The 27,312-nt window shown below is 41.4% G+C and overlaps 1 protein-coding gene across 3 annotated transcripts in view; it reads right to left on the bottom strand.

Annotated features, from left to right (window-relative positions):
• The window catches only part of EFHC2 (EF-hand domain containing 2), a 70,956-nt gene extending 44,356 nt beyond the window's left edge, over window positions 1-26,600 (bottom strand). For 2 of the 3 annotated variants that reach the window (XR_011050312.1, XM_068425218.1), the window contains exons 1-7: window positions 26,517-26,600; window positions 17,406-17,594; window positions 12,959-13,109; window positions 4,971-5,194; window positions 2,621-2,872; window positions 1,138-1,248; window positions 678-816 (exon numbers count right to left, since the gene is read on the bottom strand). Coding sequence is in view for 2 of the 3 variants with exons in the window: in XM_068425218.1 (XP_068281319.1) it covers window positions 678-816; window positions 1,138-1,248; window positions 2,621-2,872; window positions 4,971-5,194; window positions 12,959-13,109; window positions 17,406-17,594; window positions 26,517-26,561 (1,111 nt within the window). In the remaining variant the exon portion in view is untranslated. Of the gene's footprint in view, window positions 1-677; window positions 817-1,137; window positions 1,249-2,620; window positions 2,873-4,970; window positions 5,195-12,958; window positions 13,110-17,405; window positions 17,595-18,504; window positions 18,592-26,516 lie in introns of those variants that run through there. The other variant, XM_068425219.1, reaches the window with a different exon arrangement.
• Between the last annotated feature and the right edge of the window lie 712 nt (window positions 26,601-27,312).

The following is a 27,312-nucleotide window of genomic DNA, read 5'->3' as shown; positions in this document are numbered from 1 at the left end:
AGATGTCCATAATAGAACCATTAGCAAGTCTGACTGAGGGAATTCAGAGACAGATAAATGAAATCCTCTATTGTTATACATTTCCAAAATGCTTTTCCATTATGGACATAGTTGCTAAATGTTTCCAGAATTCAGTGCTGAAACTTCACAGGATACATACTGTAATGGTCCAAAATACACAAAACTGCATTTAAAAACCAATAATGTTATAGACTACTACTGCTGTGTCAGAAAATCTTATTATGTGAGGATTCTGACATCCGTATAAAATGAAACATAGTATAATGGGGAATAATTGAGCTCATTCCACTTACCCACTCACTACAAGCTCTTTATTATTTTTCTGACTGCAAACACAGCTATTGGAATGGGAGGGGGAAGGAGAGAAGAAGAACTGGCAGTCTATCCATATGACTATTTTGTCATTCTAGTTTTAAAATAGAGGCAGTTAGGAACAGAACATGCACGTTATGTGCTAGTTTTCAATGGAGTAACATATAAGAAAGTCCTTCTGGATCACCTGCAAAATTACTGCTTTGCTGTTTAACAGCCTACAACAGATTGTTATTGCTAAAGGTTTTAATGAACGTGTTTTCAGTAATAAAATTCGAAGACAGCTCTGTCAAACTCAGAAGCATAAAAATGCTCATAAGGAAAGGATAATTATCACTACTTACCAATTCCGTACTTTGTTCTGTAATATTCTTTAGTGAATTCATCACAATCACAGAGTATTATCTTCCTTCCCCAAACATTAATTACTGCCCCTATTTTCAGGTCACTGTCTCTGTAAAATTCCTGATGCACTGCTCCTGTCTAATAAAAGAGGGAACAGCAGCTCTATAAATCTCAGAATTCCACAACCTTTCTTAAAATCTAGGTCATTTAGTGCATGTGATTTAAAATACAACCTTCAGAGTCAATTTGCAAGTATTTTTCACCCCATGCTAAGCTACCTCACTTTCACAAACGTGAAATTTACATACAATAAACCTCAGTAGTTTTCATTTGAGCTATTCTCCAATGGCAAGACAATTTTATAAATAACTCTCTTTGTTGTAGAGGATAACAACCACAGAAATTACAAAAACTACTATAAAGACATCCAACAGCTGGAGGCATTCAATAACATCTGACCTTACGATTGTCCAGAATGTAACGGTCTCTGTTGCCTACTAACTGTCCAAACACATTGAGAACAGTGCGACTGGTGATTGTGCCTGGCTGATACAGCTTGGTGGGAGTGTACTGCAAGAAAAGAGACCAACTCTTAAGAAACATGGTTAACAGTGAAGAAAGAGAACTCGGTTACCTTAGAACTAGCAGGGTTTTTTAGAGAGTGACTGTTCTTGTAGTATTTTCTTGGGAGAATTTTTAGTAAATTCTAAGGTAAGATTACACCAAACCTAAAAGCCAGTGCATATGTCAAAAGCCAGTACATATACCAGAAGAGGCATTCAGAATCTTACTGTGTGTCCAAGAGTAAAGTCTCCTTTTTCTTGGAAGAAAACAGAAAGCAAAGGTTAGTACACCCAAAGTAGGCCATCCTTGTCAACATCTGCTCTAAAGGCTATTATTTTGATTGGTAATAATTACAAAAACATGCAAAAGAACCACTCAGGGTCGATCCTACTGTGCACCCTGGCACCCCAACTTTTGACTGATCTCCTCTGCTGTCCTTCTCAAATTTTCCACTGAATTCAGAGGAAGAAGCCAGCCCTTAAAATTGCAATATGCACTTCAATGGTAGAAGGGGTCTGTCAGCATAGAGCCACTGCTAAATCAGCATCTCAGAACCCAGGATGCACAAGGTCAGAAGTGCAATATTTTGCTGTTAGGCTTTTACTAAAAAATCTCATGTACATCTATGGCATCACAAATAGATTACCAGTATTAGAAGGAAAGGAGGGAAAAGATTCCCCAGTGTTTTACTCCATCTGTGGGTTGATGTTATTTTATCATCAGGATCTGTCTGGAGCGATACAGAAGTGTATCCACCTCACTAACTTTATAATCACAATAGGTTAACAGAGGACTAAAACCCTTTGAAGATTTCTGTGAGAGGAGCCTTCTCAAATAAGCACCTGATTAATGCCTGACAAAGCTTATTCATGAATTCCTATTGATTCTAACCAGCTTTGCATAAGGTCCCAAATCGAGGAACTCAGTTTTAAGAAATCACTCTAGATTTGCTACAAAGAAGTAATGTTATGGAATGCTAAAACTGGACTTTCTCAAAGGTTCCAAATAGAAGTCATATGGATCAAATCTGAATTCACCTCAGTTTTACATTAGTTTATCTATCAATATTAATTAATTTTCTGGACTTCCATTACTGCACTTTATTAATATATTTACCTTAATACACTAATATGGGAAAAAGGAAATCATAGGATTCTCTCTCCTTTTAATTTAAGCATGACAAGCCTAAACTTATTTTTTTTCCATCACTTATTATATGAATATGTGTGCAAAGTCTAAATCACGCAATTATGATTAATACTCTGATAACACTTTCTAAATATCATTACAATCCTAACACAGGATTTTCAAAACAAGGTATTTGATATTTCTTAATCACCGGAAGAATTCAAAATAAGCTGAAATTTTAATTCCTCACCTTTGGAAGCTTATCTCTTCTGAGGAAAAGTGGAACTGCATCCCGGCCTGAGTTTACTGGCATAATTTCTTTCATATCAATAGTATCATCAGACAAATAATAGTGCAGAACAAATTCCCGTGCGTCATGAAACATAGATTCTGGATCATCCCACACACAGAAAAAACGTAAAACATGTCCATCGTGCTCCAGAAATTGTTTCAAAGTGTCAATGCGCTCATAAGGGCGCAATGGGCTCATACTATCCAGAATCTGCAGATAAAGGAGAAATTAAGAGAAACACCTTTTAAATTATGTGCTCTTAAAAACAGGATACCATATTGCAGGGTACCATCTAATCTTAGAACATGCTTTTAGGATTTTCAAATAACACCACACAATTACAATACGTGAAACACTATTTATGCCATTACCAAAGAACTATTTACAGGATTGCTGTGCCCTCAGAAAATACATGAAAGCAATTTTGGATTCGTTTTGATCCTTGTTTTTCTTGCAATAAGGTCCTTCAGATCAGAAAATTGTTTAATTATTTATAGTACAGCTCACACTTTCAACAAGTTGCCCATGGTAATGAGATGACTAAAACTCCAAATAGCATCACCCGTCCTGATTTACCTCCTTCAAAATTATTTTTATAGATGATGTGGTATAAAGAATTATTTCTTTCTTTTCCCTTTGGTTTTTCTTTCTTTTAGCTTTATAACATAGTTAATTAGCTTTTGATTCATATCATACAGTTGGCAGGTACTGGATATGTATGTTCTCCTCTCAACATACACCCATAGGTCTGAAAAGGAATAGCAAATTTCCAACTAAAAATATATTCTAGCTGATGTGATCTATGACAATATGCTATCTACAGTCACAGTTGCTGCAAAACCATAGCATTGCATTAAATCGGATCCCATGATGACGATTCAGTCCAAGGACTGCATTTATATACTCTTAGTTACAGTCACATATATAAATGTTGCTCTGAACAAGGTGTTTTTCCTAAGTCAAAATCCATCATGCCCAAAGTGGGTTAAAGGGGCAAGGCAGTCCTTCTAACCTACAAAATTATACACAATTGCTTCCAAAGGAGAATGGTGACAGACATGAATGACACACCATAAGCTGAGCCGTCTGAACAGAAAGAACTGTTGACTATGGGCGGTTGTCTAAATTTCTATTTATCCACTGATACTCCTTCTGGCCTTAAAAATCTGAGAGGGAAAAGGCTCATTCTATCAGAGCACCAAATCTTATTTTAAGGAGAGCAGAACCAAGTCTTGCCTGACAATGTCTTTACTGATCTACAGCACTCTTTCAATTGCAGGCATCATCATGCTCACATGCATGGTATTTACCATCCCAGTACTATCTTTCCTCCTTTCTGACCCTTGAAGATGCAGTGAGCAATCAAATACAGCCACAGAGCCAGATAACACCAGTTTTCTCAATAGGTGCATGAAGTTGAATGGAACAGACACGTGTAATATTTGTTGCTTTCAGAGTACGATACTGGATCTATCACAACGGGCTGCATATCATGGGCCAACAGTCCTAACAGAGTCAGGTCAAGAGAAAAATACAGTGCCATCTGCACTCATATTAATCAAGAAAAACGAGTGAAAGCAATTATCATTATCCCCTACAGAAAACATCACTCCCACTACTATTCCCAGAGAAAAGACCCCAAATCCTGCAGACAGGAATCCACATAGCACCTAGGAGCTGCGAGTGAGATTTTTGAAGGAGGTGTGTAGTGTTCCCATACATTCATAAAAGAGGGAACTGAGTTCAAATAAAATCTCAGAAGTCCTAAAACTGCAGAGTGCTGTGGCAGCAGAATTTGCTTTAAACATTCAAAAAGCTGTTAATAACATGTGGGGTAGAGATGAAGGAGGACATATGAACAGACCAAGTGAGTGAGTCTGCAGGAAGCCATGGATGTGCTTGAACCACAGTTCCAATTAGATCTTCCTTTAAACACTTTAAAAGTGTTTATTATCATTAAATTAGCTCAAGCAAAATCATAAGTAGAACATATAATAGGTCCATATTTTTTTCAGTTTAATATGGAAAGGTTTATTTTATTTTTACCAATTCATTTTCTTCTTTTTCAAAAGGTGTGTGAACACATCAGGAGAAAATTAGTTGCATTTGGGACTTCACTATGTTAGTACAATGAGCCATATAACAAAATTTTAAAAAGCAAGTTTTCTCTTGTGATTCATTATGTTGAAATAGTTACCTCTACATACTTTCTATTTGCTATTAGAGAAGTATTTTATATAATGCATATTACTAATAGCAATGGCACTTTTATTAAAATCAAGTTTTCACTATTGCTGCCTCATCTGACCTTTTGCCGCTCTTTGGTGTATGGGTCATCTGGACGACTTGAGGGAAGATTTAATCTAACTCCCATCTTCCTCAGGAAATTTTTTGTAAATTGGTCACAATCTATAATCTTATATCTTCGGGCATAAAGGATTACTTCTACGTTGATATTGAAATGATCTATAGTATAGAACTGATCTTCATGAGGAGGTGGAAGTGGAATCCGATGCCGTCGAACAATAGTTCCTGTAAAAGAATAATAAATTCATAGAGTAAATATCCTTTGCTCTAAGATCACTTCACAGACTTGCCAATATTCTATGCTGATATGACCAAAATAGATGAAACTATATGGGACAAACAAAATTATCCTTCACTCAGCAAAAGAACTATTAGGCAAGAGGATCCTTTTTATTAACAACAATACTTTACGCTGATCGTCTTCTAGAACCTCAAGTTCTAGTATTTGTCTTAATACAGAAAATTACCACCTTCTGGAGCAAACAGGAAACCACTGGAATAAATCCCCATGTGTTGCTGTAAACGTAACAGCTTAGTATTTGTTCAACAAGAACAGCAAAGACACTGCGCTCATTAAGAAGAGAGATGTCTTTTTCAGTTTTTCTGAGAAGCAAAGCAGTCTCCAATACTCATTAGGATCATCAATTTTTCTTTCAAAAAAAACCACACAAAAAGTTGTGCAAAAAAAAAACATGTGGCAGGGGTGTATAGGAGGGACTAGATTTGTCTACACTCTGCAGGGTGAGTAGAGCCATATATCACTAGTTAGAGAAAAAGCCTGCCCTACCAAGGAAAAAAGTGTTGTCTATCAAGCATGGAAGCAGGTGCATTCAACTGAGCTTCCTAAAGGAGCAAACTAAAAGTAGAGACAACTGAGATGAATTAGGCTGATTGCTGGGCTGCAGTAGAGAAATGTAAATATTGATCCATCTCAGAAACACAGAGCCAGGAGCTCATAACCCATAGTCAGTCTAACAGGGACACTATCCAAAAGAAAGGAAAATAAAAAGAACAAAGAAAAAACAGAGACATTTTAACTTTGTTAAAGTAAGTACGCGCTTAAGTTTTCTTCTTGATAGTCTTTAAATGAAAGGCCTGTTTTTCTGGGAGCATTATATTTGTTTATATTTACAACATTAAAAGAGAAGGAATCTGCTACTGGTCTATCAGCTGAAAACTCACAAATATATTGATGAATTGGGTAATGTTTCAAAAGTGCTCACTGCTGATGATTAAGTGACCACCTCTCACATGGAAATGTTGAGAGAGCTGGGTCTGTTCAGCCTGGAGCAAAGATGGCTCGAGGGGGATCTTATCAATGATGTTTATAAATACCTGATGGGAGGGAATGAAGAAAACGGAGCCAGGCTCTTCTCCGTGGTGCCCACTGACAGGACATGAGGCAGTGGGCACAAATTAAAAGACACAAAATTCCATCTGAACACCAGAAAACACTTTTTTACTGTGAGGGTGATGAAACACTGGAACAGGGTGTCCAAAAAGGTTGTAGAGTCTCCATGCTTCGAGATGCTTAAAACCCCACTGGACATCTGGCTGTAGCTGATCCTGCTTTGAGTAGGGGGGTTGGACTAGACAGTCTTAAAATATCCCTTCTAACCTCAATCACTCTGTGATACTACAAGTATTCGAGAAACAATTTAGAAGCTACAGCCTCGGTAGGTTACACAAATATGTAATGCACACATTAAAGATAGGTACACAGCTGCATGTATGACAAGCTATGATTTATTCTGACTGAAGTTAGAGTTCACAAAGAACAGCAGATTGGCAAAGCTGGGACTAAACTCTCTTTTTCAACATTATGAGAGAACAAAAAGGCCAACAGTTGAAAGTTTTGCCACATCAATACCTTAGTATAGTTGTGTGAAAATACCCTGCAGAGAATAAAAAGATGGTCCAGTCTTCAACCTCAGGCTCTTTGCTGTGCTTACTAACCCAGACACCTCTGTAACACCAGTTTTACAACACGGATACCCACTGGGTAAGACCAGACAGGAACACCAACCCATACTATTATAATAATTCCTTGCCACCATAGGTTCCCAACAACTTTAAAATTACAGTAATTATAAAAGCTGCAACTTTAAGACAACTACAGTAAACACACAAAAATTCCAAAACTAAAAATAGTTCCAGTACTAACCTACTGCTACAATAATAGCTTACTAGACACAATTATCTAAAAGGTCTGTCTCATTATCTCACACTACAGAACTGGATCTCTTTCCAGTGCCCTTCAGCTGTGCATCTGGTAGTGTTTCCCACAGAGTCCCGTTTGATGATTTTCCAGCACTGATATTTTGTTTTGGGGGTAAGCGGAGGTGGAGAGTGGCCTAGGGAGGGAGAGGATGAAGAGAGGCAGAGGAGGAGGGAGAAAGATATCATTGTGTGGTTTTGTTTGGTGTTTGAAGGGCCTTATTTCAGAGTTAGTCCATGGAAATTCTTCATTGTTCACTTTATTTCCCTAAGGACTAATCTGTACAAAATACCTTCCACTATTACATTATCAGAGTTGTTTGTTAAATTCTAATTCCTACAATGAAAACATACCCTTAATTTTTCAAGGGAATAAGGCAACAAAGCAGATTTACTTTACATTCCCATTAAAATAATTATTTAAGGCCTGTTCAGTATCCTGATGTTTCTTCACATGTACCAAATCTGACATTCTAGTTACTGACCTTTGACTATAAAATAAATTTGAACCTCTCTCTGCTTAAACACACTTATACACTATTTAAGATGCATCCTCATGGAAATATTAGAAAACATGGTAATTAGCACATTTTAACATGATGCAAAACTGCATCGCATTACCATTAACAAAACCACACACTTTAAAATATGTCACCTCATTTTGGCTAATCCTTGGGTCACTCCTACAAAAATCAACAGATAATGTGCTAAGTCAGAACAGTCCTCCACATAAATGCAAATCTTGTTGAATCACCATTTTAGTGAAAATACACTGGTTAATAATTTTCTAATATGAGGTGTTTTCTGAGGGTATATTCACCTCAGAACCAGTGAATAAGCCTTCAGCTAGTTTTTCATATCACTTTTCAAAGTATAATACACATGCCCATTTTGTTCTGAGGGGTACGAATTTCTTTCCTAATGGAAAATGTCTTGTAAAGAGAATATCTGTAGCAATCCTTTGCTTTTATTAGGTATCACTGTGCCTGATCTACACATGTAAAGGATACATTTTATATTGTTGAATTTGAAATTTAATAAAACCTGATCAGCTGAGGTTAGGACTCAGCATTTTTTAAATTGTCCTTCCTCTGGAAAATAATTACATTTCTACTTCCAGAAATTTGCTACAAATTGTTAAAGGAGGATCTGGGCATGTGCAACACTCAGGTTGCTCAGGATGGATGGCTATTCTTGATGTTTCTTTTGTCTTTTGTCAGTTTATTGAGCAGGCTACCCTACTGCACCACCAAGCATTATTTTAAATACTTGCATCTGGTCAGGCTAAAGCTCTCCTCTACTGTGCTCTTGTAAAGGCAGTTGGGGTACTGCTTTTCTCTGACAGTGCTGGTGGCATCGAATTCCCATACCATAATTTGTAGCATATCTTCTTTTCTCTCAGGGCTTCTGATTATTTGGCAACTACAGCAGCAGCTTAAGGAGACCTTAACAGTAGTGAAGGTCTTTAGACTATGGGGCAGCTCATGAAGCTGGGCAGCAAATTATTTGATCTCTGCTGCTACACTGCTCTGCAGAAGAAATTAAGTGGGATTGAGAATTTCCTCAGCACAGCTTTCAGACTCCCTCTGCACTACTCAAGAGTGCATTAGACAGAGGAGAAGAATTAGTTACACCTGGAGTTTGTACACTCTTTGACTGCTTGCACAGAAAGGAGGAGAAGCAACGACTACTATTCCTGCAACACGAAGAGTTCACCCCCATAAACAAGGAGGCTTCCTACATTCGCATATTCACCCATCTCACAACATAGCAAGGTCATGATTTGGCCACCATTAAGTATGGCAAAATCACAATTATTTCAAGGCCTCAGGGGAGGTCTTAACTCAGATAATCGGTTATACTGGAGGAGCTGACTGCAACTTCACTTTCCTGCTTGTACTTTCCTCCTCAGCCAGACAGCCTTGGGAACCCAGCCAGCAGGCAGCTCCACTCTCTTTTTCAGCTGGCTGACCTTGGGGAAACCAGCCAGCTGCTCCACTCTGCTCTGGTTTGCAGGGCCTGGATTGCACTGGAAGCTACAGTCAACCCCATGGGACATAAATGACCTTTTGATAAGGCAGTATCAGCCAGCCACAGTCCTGTTAACTGGGAATTAGATCTACAAAACACTTGCACTGCCATATCTAGCCTGGCTCTCTGTGGGAGAATTTCTTTTTATATGGGAAGAATAATTAGCATTCTGGCTCTGGAAGAACACAGTGGAGTTTGTTATGCGGTCAAGTTTACTGCCCTTCTCTTCACTCTGTACTCCCTTATCTTTAGTTAGTTTTTGTGCACTGTGATTGTCCTGGTATTTTTTGCTTTGATTCTGGTTTCTCAAGTTCAGGTTGGCCTCTGCATTCCTTTGTGTTTTGCACTGAATTTCTCTGTTTGTATAGATTTCTTCTGATGCTTCTAATATTTTCCAAAGTTCAAACTATAGCAAGGCAGTTTCCAAAATTAAATTAAGTTTAAATTTCAGTTATTTGGTAGCAACCTTATCTGTCCAAATTCATGTCCAAGTACAGCAGCCAGTTCCATAATGCACTTTTTAAAAGACACCAAAATACATTTCCCACAGATCATTTACTGTGTCACTCTGAGATTTTGATCAATGGTAAAAGCACATTTTCTGGCTTTTTTTTCCCTGAAGCCAATTTGTCTCTGTTTTGTAAAATCATAATCAAATTCTTCTAACTTCTTTGACAGCTATTCCTTCACCAAGTCTTCCTGCAGTCCATAAGCCTCTCCAAGTTTTTTTTCTGCAAAGCCACAAGAGCTACCCACAGTGGGAAACTACTACATTTCTCTGATCCCACCATGCCCAGGGACACCCATTCAGATCATCAAGCTCTCACTTGTGCGTTACAGCACAAGCACTGGTAATCCCGGGGCCTCAAGGCATTAACCAGCCAAGCTGAGAAGATCTACCTTTGATCTACCCTACCACCTGCCTTTGATCTACCCCACCACTGCTATATCTACTCTGCAAGAAGACTCCTGAGAACAGCCATTTGAGCTGTCTGTTTTACATCTTTTCTGCCGGGGTAAACATCCAAGTTAAGGTCACCACCACCTTGGGCCTTCAACAGTTCAATTCCACTTTTTCCATCACGTTTTTTTGCTGTTCCTCCTTCCCTGCCACTGTAACTCTCCAACTGTTCACACAGACTGAGCCTATCCTGCTCCTGATATTCCCACCCTTCTTTCCTCACCCACATCCCCACACCTGTGCTCTTTTGTCAGTGCAGTTTGCCTTTCAACAACCCAAGCTCTCCTACAGTTGATCTCTCCTCTACAAACCCCATGCCTTTTAATTAACTGAAACATCGTATTTCAGAGACACGCAGAGGACAGCATTATGGTTAAGATCCCAAACTTCAGTTCAGTTCCTCATCCTGTTAATGACCTTTTCTGCATGATCATGGGCAAGATTTTCATTCCTTTGTGCTTCAGTTTAGCAGCTTCACAACACAGATAGTAATGCTTCTGTTGTTCTCAGGCTTACAAATTCCCAGTCAGGACATGGAATTTGAATAATATAAGAGATATATATGATTATAATAAAAGAGGCAAAGGGCCAATTTTTAATAGAAATGGTATAAGACTAGCAGCTAATGGTTTGGGATTTCTTTTTAAGAAACACTACTTGTGCATATATTCAACAACAAATATTTAGTGCCTTTAACATAACAACTTTGTGGTTGTTCTTCAGTTGTGGAGCATGAAGTCACTGCCCAGGTGCATGAGAGGAAAGAATCCTCTGATAGTGGTCATCACCACCTTTTTTCCTCTACATAATATTAATCTCTAGGATAATAAGAATATTTATGTAGATGTTTATGATAAAGTATAGGCCCCAAATCTTCTCATCAACTGTGAAGCCTAAACACATCCCAAATAGTCCTTGGGCCTTTCAATCTACAGCATCTCTTCCTTCCTAAACACAATCAATATACAGAGCTTCCTTGCCAGCCCAGGTACCAGCAACAAATAAATCAAGTGCACTTTTGAGATCCTGGAACATTTCTTTTTAATCCATCAGTTTAATACGTTTTGCGTATTCATTTATCCTGCATAAAGTACTCATACAAAGCCATAGAGGTCTTCAAAACATCCTTGCACGGAAGACTCAGAGAATTCTTGTTTCCCTCTAACACTATTCAGTTAATTTTCGATCCAGTACCAAAGGTGACTCCAAAACCATTAACATAACATACAACCAAGGAAATAGGGGGAAATTGTAGCCTTTCACAGGATTATGACTAGGCTGCCAAGAACATCAGGCCTGAAGAGGCAGCCAGCACAACCCATGCTACAAAGACAATGAAAATGACTCATTACTATAGCCAGATTCAAAGGAATCAGCTTTGAATTTGCTTTTTCCTGCTCTAATGAACCTGGCTTCCACCTTCCCTCTGAAAGATGTCACCTCTGCCTCTCAGGTTAACTGTACTTCCTTTGTTGATGGTCATTTGTTCTAAGCCACAAAATCCAGAAACAGCCACTCCCACTCCCATGACACACAAGTCAAGAAAAACCTGAACCCAATGATGTCTCTGACCTCATGCATATAAGTGCAGGGAGGGGATAAGTAACTTCTAAGGTCCTAGGAGAAAAGATCCGACATGCTTTTCTTCAGGTCTTGAAAAACCACTTGCCCAGGTAAGAGTAGGATGAAATTCCTCTGAATTCAAAATCAGTTCCTGCTGAAGACCCAACAAGATTACTGGCAAGAAGCAGCACTCAACACAAGGAGAGCAGGGCCTGAAGTACTGGTTTAAGAAAAGATTCCCAGGTAATTTTATCCCAGGTCTAACAGTAATGATGCATGTAACATCTTTAAATATTCTCCTACTCTGTAGACAAAGAAATTGATAGCATCTGCTCATCTTGGAAGAGAATATGGTAGTTAAATGGTTAATTTACTTTTGAAAATTGCTGTACTAAGATCCACCAGAACGTACGAAGTATCTTTGGGGATTGGGAGGTGCACTCATCCCAAGATACTAATCCCAAAACATCCTCCTTATCTGGACTATATCCCTTGAAAACTTTTTTCATTCTGGCAGTGACCCATGAACACCAAGAAGCAGCAGCTGTGCTCCCCATCTGCAACAGGATGTTGACCGCTAGATCACATTTTCTTAATGTAAACCAAGTCCATTAATACTCCAGCAAATCAGCTCAGTAAACTCTCCTCCAAAAGTCCTCAGGCTGGCCCAAGTGCGGTGATGTGACACTGGGGCAAGGCAGCTTCTTATCTTAGAGGTGTCAAGGAAAAATGACTGTGCCAAGAGTGCTTTAATCATAAAAGAACCAACAGCCAGAGGCACAAAAGGCTCTCTCCTTCAACAACAGCAGACATACTGCAGCAGCTAATGAACAAAGCTGCAGCTAGAGAACTTACTGTCAGTGCTGAGATGGGAGGAACCAGGATCAGGAATGGAGATCTAGAACACCAATTGTTTTTGCAGAAGTGACACGACACTGACAATAGGCCCACTATCATATGATTTCAAACAGCTAGAGAAAAAATTGTACGTGTGAGTGCAGGAGGGGATTCTGCCTTACAAAACCTACACCTTCAGAAACTAAGACAATAAAAAAGTTCACATTATGATCTGTAACAAGAAAACACAATTATAGCTGTTCACTTACAGCCCATTTTAACTATAAAAAGTCACATTATGTATCCATTAGAATGGACAAAGACTGTACTGAAGAAAGATACAAAGGGCAAAAAAAAAGAGTGTTATTAAAAATAGATACCTTGAATTATGCCACTATTTTTCACTTGAGGTTCGATCACTTGAATTGTATCATCTTCAAGGTAGAAGTATATTTTACAATGTCTGATTCTATATAATTCTTGATTTTTATCAGGCACTTCTTCCTCAAAATAGGCATCAAAAGACAATACCTATTAAAAACAATAAATAAATATAAAGCAGCAAAATCTTCAATGCTTTTGCAAAATATGTCAATAAAATGAACTTGTATAGATTATAAGTAACTACATGTATGGATTTCAGGAGGTAAATTTATTTCTCAGAAATGTAAGAACAGAAATCCACATTAAATCACATAAATTCAAATTTCTTTGCTTGGCATTTTTATTACCATAACATCTGAGCAGAGATGGAACTCTAAAGTAAAGAAATAAATCAAATTCAAAACTATCAGCAGGCTGCTTGGAAAATCTTCTGAACAAAGCACTTTCGATAGCACAACGAGCTACCTAGGTCCTGAAGCAAATTTTAGATTTCTATTCAATGAATTGCTAGAAAATAAAGTGCATTATGACAGTAATGGCTTTACCACTGAAGTAAGTGGAAAGGAGAGTTCTTTTTAAGCAGATCCTGCAAGTTGTCTAATGAATGGCACTGAAGACTATCAGAGAGAAATGATGTTTTTCAGGAGTTCTTTAGAACTGTGCAACATTGGTATTTCAAAACTTACCTGGTTCTGCAATTCAGTGAGTCGGGAAATCTCGGAGAGTATACCGGCTGGTCTTCGTGGTCTCTTGCAATAACAATAATGCAAGAAAAGGACCCTTCATAGGTGAAGCACTCAGTGGTTTACTACAGTGGCCTTTATGTCTGGAGATCCTAATTCAAACTCGGCAAACCATTACACAATTTTGCACTTCTTGATATCATTTATGGTGTTTAATCACCAATACCAATTTTAAGGGAATGTGCAAGAAGTATCTACTTAGTAGTGCATTATCTGTCGGGATGCTTGCTGTGACAAGTGTGTGCAAGAGGCAATAATTAAGACAAGGTTTCCATCCTGCCCCTCCAACAGATTTGGGTCACATCAGTGCTAATCCATACTTCATTTTTTGCAATGATTCTATTTAATATATTCAATTACCTTTATTCTTGATTCATTAGACAAACTGAAGCATTGGAAAAAAGACAGCTTAGCTGTTTCCCATGTTTCAGTGAGCATCTGGCAGACCATGGCTTAAAAATGCTTGAAATCTAGTGAGCTAGCCAAGGTCCCTATATGACACGGAACAGACCTGTCAATAGCCTGTATTCCTTTGGCACGTGCCTTTGAGAACCTCAAAGTTCTTCCATGAATACTAATGACAGAGATTTTAAAACACCATAATAGACAAACACAACCTCTTTTTCTACATCTAGGGAGAGAGAGCTAGCGGCTTGCTCAGGAGCACACAAGAATAGCCGCCCTGTCTCCTAGTCAGACTTGGCCATAGGCCACTCTCCCTTCTCTCAGGGAGGGTAACTGCAAGATGAGAAAAACTGTGTTTCTGCAAACTGTTTCAAAGGCTAAGATCCCACTAATTTTCAGCATGCATCAAACAATATGACAGACACATTTTTGGCATCAACTCTCCTGCACTGTGACCCTCCACCATCAGAGAAATAAAATTTAAATTATAATCAAGTGACATAACTGTTACCTGTTAAACCTGATGGCATTAAATCTTCACACAAAAGAATCTATTCACTGTCATTTATGGTTTGTTTAAGTAGTACAACATGCAAGTTTCTGAACAATCTACAGATTAAATACTTGAAAATAAATAAAAATTCGTTCTGGCCACATGTAATTTTTAACTGCAGATTTCACTGTTTCATGTATCCAACACAAAAAGACTGGATAAAATATCTGACATGAAACAGAGCCAACACAAACAACTCTATCATCCTTTAACATCCCCTCATCCTTCCATTTGTCTAAACATCAGCATATAGTGACATTTTTGATGACCAAGGTATCCTTCCTGGCCTCCAGCTACTATTGTGTAATTCTCTTGAATACTCCAGGGGACTTAAAAGGTACTATGGTGGAACCACTATATCCCAGTCTGAACATCCTGGGGGTTCAGCTGACAAGGAGCTGAATTTCATTCCTTGACTAGCTGCTGATAAGCCATGCAACCACTGGAAACTTCCTTAGATGCTGTACCCTCTGCTCCCTATTCTGCTAGTCCCACTAGAGTAAACTCATCTGACAAACTTATTGTTCAAGTGCCCTATTTGATTACTAATTGTTCTTAATTTTGCCAGTGATCTTTTCTGAGAATGGCTGTCTCATGAGATACCAGCCAGGTGAAAGCATCTGTTTGCATAGATCTCCAAGCACAATCAGGTCCTTAATACACTATTTTTTCACTGAGCATACACCTATGTGCTGGTTTACTCAGTTCGAAGAGTTTGTGTAAGTTCTTTTGCACTTAAACTTTATTCTCTTTATACCCTTATCAACATGCTAGAGTATGAAATAACATGCAGCAGCCAACTGCAGTTTTGCAGATCAAAACAGATGATTCAGGAAGGGTGAGGAGGGGAAGGAACAGAAAAGAAGATGACTTTTCATTTTAAAGCAAAGTTAATTTTAAAAATACTTGAAATGGAACACTTCCTAACTCATGTCTTATCTGTAGTACATTGCTGTGTGCAACATTCTCATCCTACTCTTTAAAAAATTAAATGTTACATATGAATACCAAAGGTAACAAATATTGAATAAACTCTGTGGCATTTTGTAAAGTTGGCACAGGGTTTCCCTGGCACCGGTGGTATAAACGTTGTTTCAAGCCCAGGAGTCCTTGTGTGCGTACTTAATCGTAGAAGAAATTAAATTTACACCTGCTTCCTATTAGCCATATGAAATTGCAAACTTGTTCTTAACCTACTCAATAATGAAGTTTTATACCTGTCCTTCCTCCAACTACTATGGTACTGCTGAAAGTTAGAAACCAAAGAAAAATGGTAAGAAAGCACACTGCATTTAAAAAGATAAACACCTACTCAAACCGTTTTTCACGTAGTCCATTTTGCTGAGTCACAAACTGCAGCACTGGAGGACACAGCTGCATTCTAGGCTCTTAATTGGGGAAGCTAATTTAGTTGGGTAGTACCCTTTAACTGTCTGCAATTAATACAAACACATGAACCCTCCAGAGGTCAATTCCAAACCTGCAAACTCCTGCCCTGTATTGCCCTGTGGAGGAATACACTGATTAGGGAAGGAATGTAGAAAGCCTAGCTAGTTCATCTCATCAGCCATGTTCAGCGGCAGGTCCCCACTACGTCCTACCTAACCCCTTTATTTCATAAACTTGGGTCCAAGTCCTACTAACTTACGTATGGCCCTGCAAAGCTGATGCACATGTCCGTGTTGAAAGAAGGGTGCAGATAAAGCAAGTGCCTTAACACTTTGGCACATTAGACCAATTCATACTTGAGCACATTGCTGAAAACTATGTGAGCAATACTAAGGACTTCTGAGGTAATGCTAATCAAAGTCACGTGCATCTGTTCAAGCTCTACATTTTCTTGTAGTAGTTCTGGTCTGCCAAAGAGATGAATGCATAATTGCACTGCAATTACCTACACGGCTTTTCTTATAAAGCAAAAATTAAGAGATTAGCCATTCTTCCCAATATTTATACACTGTAATCATTTAGTCATGCAACATTTCTGCGATCTGCTGAATGATTTCTTTTTCCGGATCATTTTTCTTCTCTGATTGTAGGCTTTTTGCTTTAGAAATAAAACATTGCTAAGTACAATTTAATGTAAATTTAAACATGGAAAGTAACAACAGTGTGCTACAAAATTCTTACCATCACAGATTACAGTTATTTGATAACTCTCTAAAGGCGTCGCTACATTCTTGCAAAATAAAAAAAATATTAATTTTAAATTCCTGTGTCTATAATGGACACAATCTACATATATTACACATGAACAGATCACACACAAGTCAACAGGACTTTCAGCAAGCAAACACAACAGCATGAGTGAATTCCAAGCCTGTAGCACTCCACTGTGCTTAATGGTTCCCAAGTGCCCATGCGCCTTTTCTCCTGGGCTGGGGCCTACCTTACATTCATTCTTACCAGGTTGCCAAATAATTCCTTTACTGTCACCATTTTCACTAAAAAGAAATATATCAGCCACTCCCTTATTTTTAGTATATCCTGTAGGAGATGTACCTCAATACATAAATATTTTGTATGTTGCTGTATGGCATGATATATGTTTACGTTATTTGTCCAATATACCAATATGATGGAAAAATAGATGTTACCACTCTTTTTGTCTATCTAGGAGCTTTTTTTTGCATGCAGAAAATAATCTTCTGAAGTATTTGACTAACTGAATTTCACCTTAATACTGTCTTTGTTCTATTGTAGCTATTCATAAAAATCATACAGATACAGATTTCTACGTACCTGCTTGTCAAATGCTACCCAAGCAGGAGCATCACTTCCCATCCCTTCAGGAAACACACTGTATTTAGGTTTCAGCTTCTGACCAGGTAATGGTTCACCTCCTATTCCAGGTTTATCTTCTCCAACCAGCATAGCAACATTATTGCAGTAACCCCAGTGCTGTGACTTGTGGAACTTTTCTTTCCGTAACTGTCAAAAGTTTGGCAGAAAAAGAGAAAAAAAAAACTGTGTGTTTGTTTTCAAATCCATAAAAGTTAACTATCTAGGCAAGGGGGATTAATCATGTAAAAGTTTCTCTATAATTACTTTTAACAGTCTAAAAACTTGTAACAACTGGAATGCTGCAAGTGAAATAGCGTATTTCAGTGATCAATTTCCCAGCCTTATAGATGAAAGTGGAAAAATATTCCAGTAATTTACCCAGGCTGAGAGACAGGATGATACCGGTCATTTTCCCCCCAGCCCCTTCCCTTCAACAAGGATTGAGATGTGTGGTAGAAAGAAGCAAGTCATTCACAAGAGCCATTGCAAAATGCAGGGGGGAAAAACCTTTTCTGTAGATCTCCAGAGGACAAATGGAAATGGTTCAGGAGCACCCAGAGAACAGCCTGCTCTCGTTATTTATGTCAAAGATCTTATTTACACTTGCATCCCCACGTGCAAAATAAATAGTTCTGTACTAGTGAATATACTTGAATTTTGGGAGGTTGGATCTGAAGCAAAAGACAGAATATTCCAAAATAAGGTCTCTCTAGTGATTTCTTTATCTTATTACTATTTTTTCAGGCAATTAAGGATGGAGTACTTAAAAAATACGCACAACCAACTGCAAAGAAACCCATTTTGCCTACTCGCATTTCTTGGCTGGGGCTGGAGCCAGTCTTCAAGTGATACAGAAAAGCCTCTGGCCTTACATGAATATCAGTCTTGCCTGTGGGAACGTCCCTCCTAATGAGCTGCCTGCTTTGCTGGCCAGTTCCCTCCAACGGAGGCAGCCGGTGTGAGCTGCGCTCAGGCAGCAATCCCCTAACGACCCCACACATCAGTCTCGCACGATAGGGCAGGGAAATAGGAAAAGCCAACAGAAAGCTCCACTAACCCTTCCTCCCATGAGTGGCAGTTCTGACTTGTTAGCTCCTCTCGCTCTGCTATTCCTCCCTTCCTTGCCCTCTCAAATCCTCGAAACACTTGGTCTGGGAAGGCGGAGAAGGACCACTGGGTAACTGCACCTTGGCACACCTAGTAAGGGGAGACAGAGACTACCTCAGCTGTGCCTTCCCTTGGCCTGGGACTGGGTGAACATGAGGGAAGATGAGGCTGAAGGGGGAGGAACTGATGTTATGGGTGAGCAGAGAGAAGGTCCTGGGTAGAGGAAAAGGCTGGACAGAAAAATTTTCATAGTAGCACCGGAGGAGGTATGTTGGCAAAGTAGCAGAGGGCCAAAATTGCCTCTCATTTGAAAGACTGAATAATGCTATTTATCACACACATACATATTTAAACCAGTACTCCCCCAAAAGGTGTAGACAACTCTAAGTTACTATCAGGAATCAAAAAATGGCCAAGAAAAATAACAAAGAAAAGGAACAGATGATTGTTTTTCATCATGGAACGTTCCAAGTGCTCCAGGATAACACAACTCACTCAGCATAGCAGTTCTGGAAACAAGTGCAAGCAGTGAAGCGGCAAAACCTGAAAGTAACCAAGTGGTTATTTCATTCTGCCAATATGAGAGAGAGTGAGGAATGTGAAAGGCAGCTACCCAACCTCATGGCTCATAACATTCAATGTGCGTATAAACAAGCTACTGCACACTGAAAGTTACAATCTGAACCGTTCACCTTCCTTGCAGTGCTCTAGATCCAATGCCACAGGATGGAGAGCTGCCCTTGACGTGAACAGCTCAACCACTACCTTAGCTTAACCTTTGTTTAAAATCCTTTTGTGTACCACTGTCCTTGCAAAAGGACACACCCTTCGAAACAGTCATTGCAAAATGAGGTAAGGTTCACATACTGGGGACAGTAATGACTGGGAGTATGGAAGCACTTCCCCGAAGAAGATACTTAAGAGGTAAGCAATGTTTTGAAAAGAGATGAATAAAAGTGCACATGGCAAGTATCATAGTTGAAAGAATAATACAAAGCAAAAATGAAGTACTCCTCAACCATATAACTCAAGAACAAAGGTTACTGAATAAAAGAGAAAATCAATAAAAGGAAATACTTGTTTCTGTAATGACTAGTTAGCCCACGGGCACCCCTGCCACACAGCATTGCTCAAGCCAGGAATTTAACAAGATTAAAAAAAGAGCTGCATATTTGCAGGAATAATGCCCAAAATAAAATATTTCATATCACCACATTTTTTTGAGCTGTGACATAAAATTTCATGCTTCAGCGTGTAGCGTAAGCACTGATATTAAGGCATTAGGAGCAGCTCTTCATGTGGTCATCCCACCCTTCCCTGAAGAAGTGAGCACAGGCGCTCCCCAAGTACGGGACCCTGGAACAGACGGGCACTGACGGGGTCTGGCACCCCCTCTGTAACGCATCTGCACTTGGGATGGTTTTCTCCCTGTCCTTTGGGCACTACTGAGCTGCTCTTTCTTCTTCTATTGCTTTTCTTAATAATTTTGTTCCTCGGTAAGCTGATGAAGAGTAGGGGAGAAGTCAGAACGGGAGGGAGCTTTCTGCATTTATCAGTTCAAATGTGGAATAACTATAGTCAAACTATAGTTTTAAAAGGGAAATTTGTAGGCAGAAACATCTGACTTATACTGAAGGTGCTATAGAACAGATCCACTTTTTGGCACAGCATGTATTTAATTATTTTCCCCCTATTACCAAAGCATGAGTTAGGGAGAAAGGCACAGCTGTCAAAGCACAGTGAGGGTGGCAGTTTTTCTGAGCAAAGAAAAGCTTTTCATGTCCTCAAAGCTTCTTCTAGAAGCATTTGCTGTTCATCTGTTTCTGGGTTCTGGCAAGTTACAGTGTGGTAAAGTGTTCATCAAAGTAATCCAGGTTTGCTCCTGCAACAATTTGATATGAAAAAATACATGGCCCAACAGCTGCAATTCTATTAAGAATCTTTTGTGGCATTCTTGTAACTCTTTACTGTTGGACAGAAAGACCACTTTAGATTCCTAATCACAGAATTACTTACAAGCCCCTGCTCCATGAAAAGCACCTAAATCCACATGCAAAATAATCTCTTCTAAAAATCTGAACAGGTTATTTCTTTAAAAATGAACAAACAAAAGAAAGTTTAAGGAAAAGAGTAATTACAATTGAAAATCACAAAAGAGAAAAATTACATTTGGGAAACTTCAGCTAATGAACATCTAGCCTAAAACAGTGACAGTACATCATGTTACCTCCACAGTAATATTAAATGACTTCTAAAAGAAATCTGTGAGAGTGGAGGGAAAGAGCTTTGCTGTGTCTGCTGTGCCAATGCAGCTAAACTGAGCAGGCTCTAGATCTGCTGAACAAAGCTGGCCATTTTCTGTGCGGTGAGCCTGAAATAAATATTGAGGATACATTCAATAGTGACTAATGCAAAGGTCAGGATTCTCTGACTGCAGCTATTGGCTTTGCAGACTCAGCTACTGCAGTCCTTGGGGAACACTGCCTCGTGATCTCTCCATCTTGCTCGTTAATACACCGGTACAGAGTCACAGCAAACTCATCAGGGAGCTGCATGTTTCAGCTGAACCAAACCCAACTGGAAACCTCTCACCACCGTGGCTGGAGTGATGAAGGAGCCCTGTGACACACACTGCCTACAGAGCTATGTGTTTTTAGCCAAGTCCCGCAGGGAGTTACAGCAGAAGCCACTGGTAGGAGTCCAGTTCTCTTTCCTGTATCCATTTTTAATTCCCACCTTGAGAACAGCAGCTGCACTGTGGAGGTCCTGCTCAAATCCTGTATCAGGATGAACTGTGGTGTTTCTGAACTACTCTGGGCTGCTAATACAGTCTCCTGGTTGCTTCAGCTAAGCAATGGGAATAAATGCAAATACTGCACACTGTGCCAGTCAAATTCATGCGACCTCCTGCCCCATGGAAAGCACAGGTCACCACCAGAGATGAGACAAACAGCTGAAGTTCCTGCAACACTTAAAAGTAGCATCCCTCACAAAGTTATCACTCACTGCTTAGTGAAAAGCCATATTTCAGCTACCAATTTTCAAATCTTATATCATCCCTGGCTTGCTGCAGAAGTTTCAGTATGTTCAGAGGTTAAGTGGTACTGTAAAAGGAGGATTACCTTAAGACATTGTTCTAGCAACTGTGGTGCCCCTCTAACATATCCCCAAACAAAGTGCACCAACACTAACAGCCTACAGCAGAACTATAAGCTTGCTCTTACTGCCTGAGTTGGTACAGCCTGAGAGAAGACAACAGAGGATATAAAGGACAGAGTCCAAAATGCAACCCTGACGTGCAGCTACAGGAAGGTTTGGGTTTGGGGGTTGTGAACAGACAGGGATCTGTGGGAGTGGGGCTGAGGCAGGAGGCAGAGGAAGGGGTTGAGGAAAGAAGGCCAGGGCAAGGAGAAGGGAAGGCATAGCAGGCAGGCTTACTTATAAAGAGGCTGGCAAGCACTCTGTCAAGAAAAACTAATGTCCTGTTTTAGCACCAATGGTTACAGAGCAGCAGAAAATACTCAAGCCAGGAAACACAGAGACAAGTCACAGTAGCACAGTTGAGGGCAACTCCAAGCTCCTGCAATAAACAAAGAAGATGTGGAATTTCTGCTGTGCCACTAAAGTTTGAAACAGAAACTGATACTCTCAAGGATGTATTTTCCCCCTGAGATCTATAAACTCATTGTCCGATTCTCTCAGAAATGCCAAGCAGAACTGTTGCACAGAATTCTCTCTCTCAGAGGGATTTCAAACCTCAGGCAAGAAAATACACTAGTCACCTAGCACCTGGTAAATCTGACCCATACAAATATGCAGTCCTCTCCATTAGCTGCTGATATAAGGCAAGAACATGAACCTGGTATCAGAAGGGACAGCTGCCTTGGGCAATGGGAGGTAGACCAGTACCACCAACAAAGGAAGTAACAATGCTGTTGCACTGCAACCAGTGTTACCCCTAACACAGTTCAGACTCTGAAGACACAAACGTTTTCCTGCAGTAACAGAGTAAACCTATTATATGCTATGCTTCTACCACATGCAGGATTAAACACGGTTATCAAAACCCATGATTTTCTGTTCTGACAAGCAGGTAACATAGATGTAACTTGTATGGACAGAGCTGAAAATCTTGCTCTTGCACAATTTCATCATCAGTTGGGCTCTGCAGACAGAAACCACAGCACCTAGGTCTCCCCGTGGCTCTTAAACATTGGCTTCAGTGGCAGGAACAAAAGAAAAGAGGAATTCCCCTTTTCAAGGGTACGCAACAGGTAGTGAAATTTTCAAACAGGTAACCCATGAGTTACTGTTTGTGAAGCTAAAGAAATGAATAAACTCTCTAATTCAACAAGATGGTAAATGGTGTGTGAGTACCACATCCTGCCACTGCTGGGCAGACACGGGCACTCCTCGAAGGCTGTTAGGATGGAGGAGCACCAGCCTTGCCAAGGGGCAGCAGCACTCCCAGCACAGACTCCAGTCTCCCCAGTCTCGGTGAAGGGGAAAGGCCCGACTTCTGCCCACTAGCCAGCCTCCTGGAGAGACGAGCCTCACAAATGGGGAGGAGAAGGGCTAATCTGTGCTCAAAATACCAGCCTGCTCTATCCTTAGATCTCCTGATCACCCACACGTGAACATGACAGGCACTGCTGATGAGCAGCTTATCTTTGGACTTCTGTTCAAGGAACAACAGTTTTAAAGGAGGTGAAGGGGGTTTATTTGATGGGTGGACTTGTGTGTAGATTCATAGAGTTGTTTTGGTTGGAAAGGACCTTTAAGATCATCGAGTCCAACCGTTAACCCAGCACTGCCAAGCCCACCATTAAACCATGTCCCTAAGCACCACATCTACACGCTACTGTAATTTTGATTTTTAAAGGGATTTGAAAAAATAGGGGTGGTTCCTTTTACTCTTTGTAGACAGTAAATATTTTATGCTCCTGATGACTCCTGCTAGCCGTCATTCCTCTTTACCTCATCAAACCAAACATCAAAAATGGCACTGCTTGTTCTATGCCTCATCCCTGCTCTTCATTTAGCGCAAAATAAACATTACCTTACGCTACTGTAGGAACCACTCCAGCTGTTTTAAAAGTGTCTATCCCCTCCCTATGTTTCCTTCTAGTCTCATTCGCCGTGATGCCCAACCAGCAAAATTTTGTCCCAGCTACACAGGAACGCAGCGGTGGGATCGCTCTTGGGAAAGCAGCTGAATTGGCCATCAGCCGGTTACAGTTAAGGGAAGGAAAAATAGCAAAAACCAGGCAGCGGCTGCCGCCTTTCGCAGTGCTGGCACCAGGGGCGGCTCCGAGCTGCCCTTGCTCCTGGCCGGAAACGAAGCGTTTCTGCTCCTGGCTGGAGAGAAGTAGGCGCTCCTGGTAGAGCAAGCTAGAAGTAGTAATAATCATAACAGAGGGATAATTTAAGGGCCAGTGGCTCTCAGATCCACAGACCTAAGCACTACGAAAAGATTTATTACTTCCCATTTGCCAGTGCAGTCCCTGCTGCCCTAAAGTTGGACTCTGTGTCCCTAACTACCTTAAAGCTCTGATTTTCTGGAGACAGCCCAGCCGCCCTACTAAACACATCCAAGGTAGACAAAACGCGTATGTACTCCTCTTCCACTGCCTTTCATGGGCCTACATATGAGGCCGGTGCAAGCATTAGGGGCAGAGAAAAGAGGATTGCAGCTGTAGGTTGAACAGTGATAAGAGTGGAATTAATACCCATAATTATAAACCAAGGGCTAACAGGAACAGCAATCCCCTGTCCCCTGCTCGTCCTTCCTCAGGGGATGCTTTGCTACTGTTGTTTCTGTGCAATAAGAGGCGTTTGATGGCAATGCTTAGAGTGCTAACAGGTGAAAATACTTTCGTCCTTTTCAGTTTATCTATAGCAGTGACTTTTTTTTCTCCTTTAAATATGCTATTCTTAGCCTCTCATTTGTGGAACTATATGAAAATAAAATTAAATCTAATAGCCAACAAGTAAGTGGAGATCAGAAATGCTCTTCAAGAAAGGCAAGTTGTCAGTATTAACTCCACTATCTCAAGGACTGTCAAAAAGAGGAATTTGGAGCCCTGACAACGGTATAACCATGGTTTTACAATGCTGTCTTGTGGCAATTGTGACTTGGCTTTCACACCTTTAGTTCTCATAACACATATACGCACTATATGTACTTCAGCATGGGGTGTTCAATGCTCTCTATATGTAACTCTTTCCAAGCATGTGAAGCCAAATACTGTGCCTTTTCTCTGAAAAAATAGGCACCATGTCTATCACAAAGCCTCTTCACTGCTCCTGTGGAGCTCTGGAGACAACTCACTCCATCATAGTCCAAAACCAATAATCCCTATCAATTAAGTTAAATTGAAATTTGGAGAATAAAGTCACAGATAACATTGAGTTGAGCTATTCTGTTTCCACCCAGCAGGTACCAATGGCACACACCCATTTCAATGTTGCTGATATGTCCACTCAGCAGCTACCTGAAGTGTTATATACACAACCAACTCTTTACAATACAAATTTGAATTCATCAAGAGAGATTGGGTATTCACCACCAACCCCTTTTTTTTTCCCTTTTAAAACAATGGCACCCAGCCTGCTGTTCACAAGGAAGAAGTTGCCTGAAAGATCCTCACTGCTTGTAAGCTGGGTTCCTCCTGCAAGAGGTCCTGTGTTTGCATGCACCTGTGCAATACTGATACACCAAGTAAGGCCAGGGAATCCACATATTTCTATGCATTCTCATGCTCTCTGTACCAGCACTTGGGCAGGTATGATTGCATCTACCTGTCTTGGTTTTTTTTAGAGAGCTGCCAGAGTTTTTACGCTGGACCACACTTAATGTAAACTGATTCATAGCTCGTAAAGCAGGCTCCAGATATGCTAATAGCGTGAAGAAGTCTCATATTGAAGGAGTACTGATGCTTATGGTATCATTGGCATTAATACATGTGTCTTGACGAATCATTTGCAAATTGTCCCTGAACTACATTATCACCTTCTAGACACTCCCTCATAGGGTGGACCAGACTCAGGAGCAAGCAAAGCACCCCAGCAGTCAGGCCGCAGAAATGAGGGCTCTAATGGCCACAACATGTTCATAGCGTGAGAATGACAGTTCCCCTTCCAGATATTTTAACATTATTAAGAAAGTCTACACTGTTTCGTCTGCCTCGTAAAGGCACCAGCTACAGTGCCGTGCCCAAATCCTTCCTTACCTCCTGCACCATTTCACAGTACAGATTGTATTCAGCACATTTCTAGCTATCCTTGCTGAGCAAGCTTGAAGTAGTGATGGCAGACTTCTCTTTTGTTTGCTATTGTAGCTCATGATAAAAATACCATCTTCGATATTCACTGACTGCCATCGGTATATAATAGTCCTGGCAACTCTGAAAAACCACACTGGCATTCCTAGTCTTCTTGCCCCTCTCTGCAGAGATTTTTTGGTTTATTTAGAGGGTATCTGCGTCTCCCTGCCTTGCTTTGTGAGAGATGCCACAAGAGCTGGAACAGTCCCACAGCAGCTGCCAGATCCCTCAGCCCCAGCCTAGCTGCATAGCATTCCCCCGCCCAAGGCACGGCCCGGGGCGGTGTGTACGCCTCACAGCACCTCGCTTCCCGCCTGCCCGGTAAGGGGCGGGGGAAAGGCCTCGCCGTGGCACCGGCGCTTGCTCGCCACCCCCGGGGCCGACTCCGCAGGGAGCACCTGCGCCTCACCCCCCCTCCTGCCGGCCCCACCGACAGCCAAAGCGCATCTTATTCCGCCCTCGTCGCCCCTCAGTCCGGCGGAGCGCTGCCGGCGCCCGCCCTGTGGCGGCCGCGTCGCCCCCGGCCTGGCCTGAGGGGGGCGGCCGGGCCAACCGACACCGACACTACCCCGACGGCAGCCCCGGCACCGGGGCAGGGGAGGGCAGGGGTAGGGGCGTCCCCTCCGCTGTCACTCACGTTCTGCTGGCGGGAGGCCCCGGGCAGGAGCGGCAGCAGCGCCATGGCCGCCCCGGCCCGGCTGCAGCCCCGCGCCCCTGGGGGCGCCGTTGCCTGGAGACCGGCCGATGGCGTCACGGGGGGCGGGGCGAAGGGAGGCGGGGCCGAGCGGGGCGACCCCGGCCTTGGCCTCGGTTCGGCCCGGCCCCGTGGGCAAGGCCGTGGGGGCGCGCAGCCGGTGGGAGCGGGGGTCGCGGGCACCGGAAGGTCATTGCTCCCCGCTCCCTCTGGCCCCGCCGCCGCTTCCCGCGGGGTTGTATCCCTCCCAGGCGGTACCGGAGGGAGGCCGGCCCTGGCCTTCGTCCTCAGGAGCCCCGGCCCCGCGGGAGTGCGGGAGGTGTGGCGGGGGGGTGGGCGAGTCAGCGTTTGTGGCCCGTGGGACCGAAATAGAACTAAATACGAATCTATTTGTTTAATTTTTCGGAATTCGTTGCCGGCTTCTTCACAAATCTCTCAAAATGCACCGCAGGCCCCCGGCTGTGTGTAGTCCCTTCCCTCCACCCCACCTGCCGCGGTGCAGTAACCTCCGCCTCAACATGTTTCCCCCCCAAAATAACGCTGGAACCGGGGTCACGGCCAGGGGCAAATCCGTTTTCTGCACGAATTAATGTTTTTCGTTTTGTGACTTCTACCCGGCATGTTTTACTTGGGGGCCCTGGCGTGCTTGGGGCAGTGGGGGATGGGATGCTTTGACATCTTTTTGTTTGGTTTTTTTTTTTTTGCATTTTAGTCCACCGGGATGGTGAAACTGGGTCAG

This window comes from Nyctibius grandis, chromosome 2, assembly GCF_013368605.1.
Source record: "Nyctibius grandis isolate bNycGra1 chromosome 2, bNycGra1.pri, whole genome shotgun sequence".
Taxonomy (NCBI): domain Eukaryota; kingdom Metazoa; phylum Chordata; class Aves; order Nyctibiiformes; family Nyctibiidae; genus Nyctibius; species Nyctibius grandis.
The sequence above is the reverse complement of the archived record's forward strand: the minus strand, read 5'-3'. Positions and strand labels throughout refer to the sequence as shown.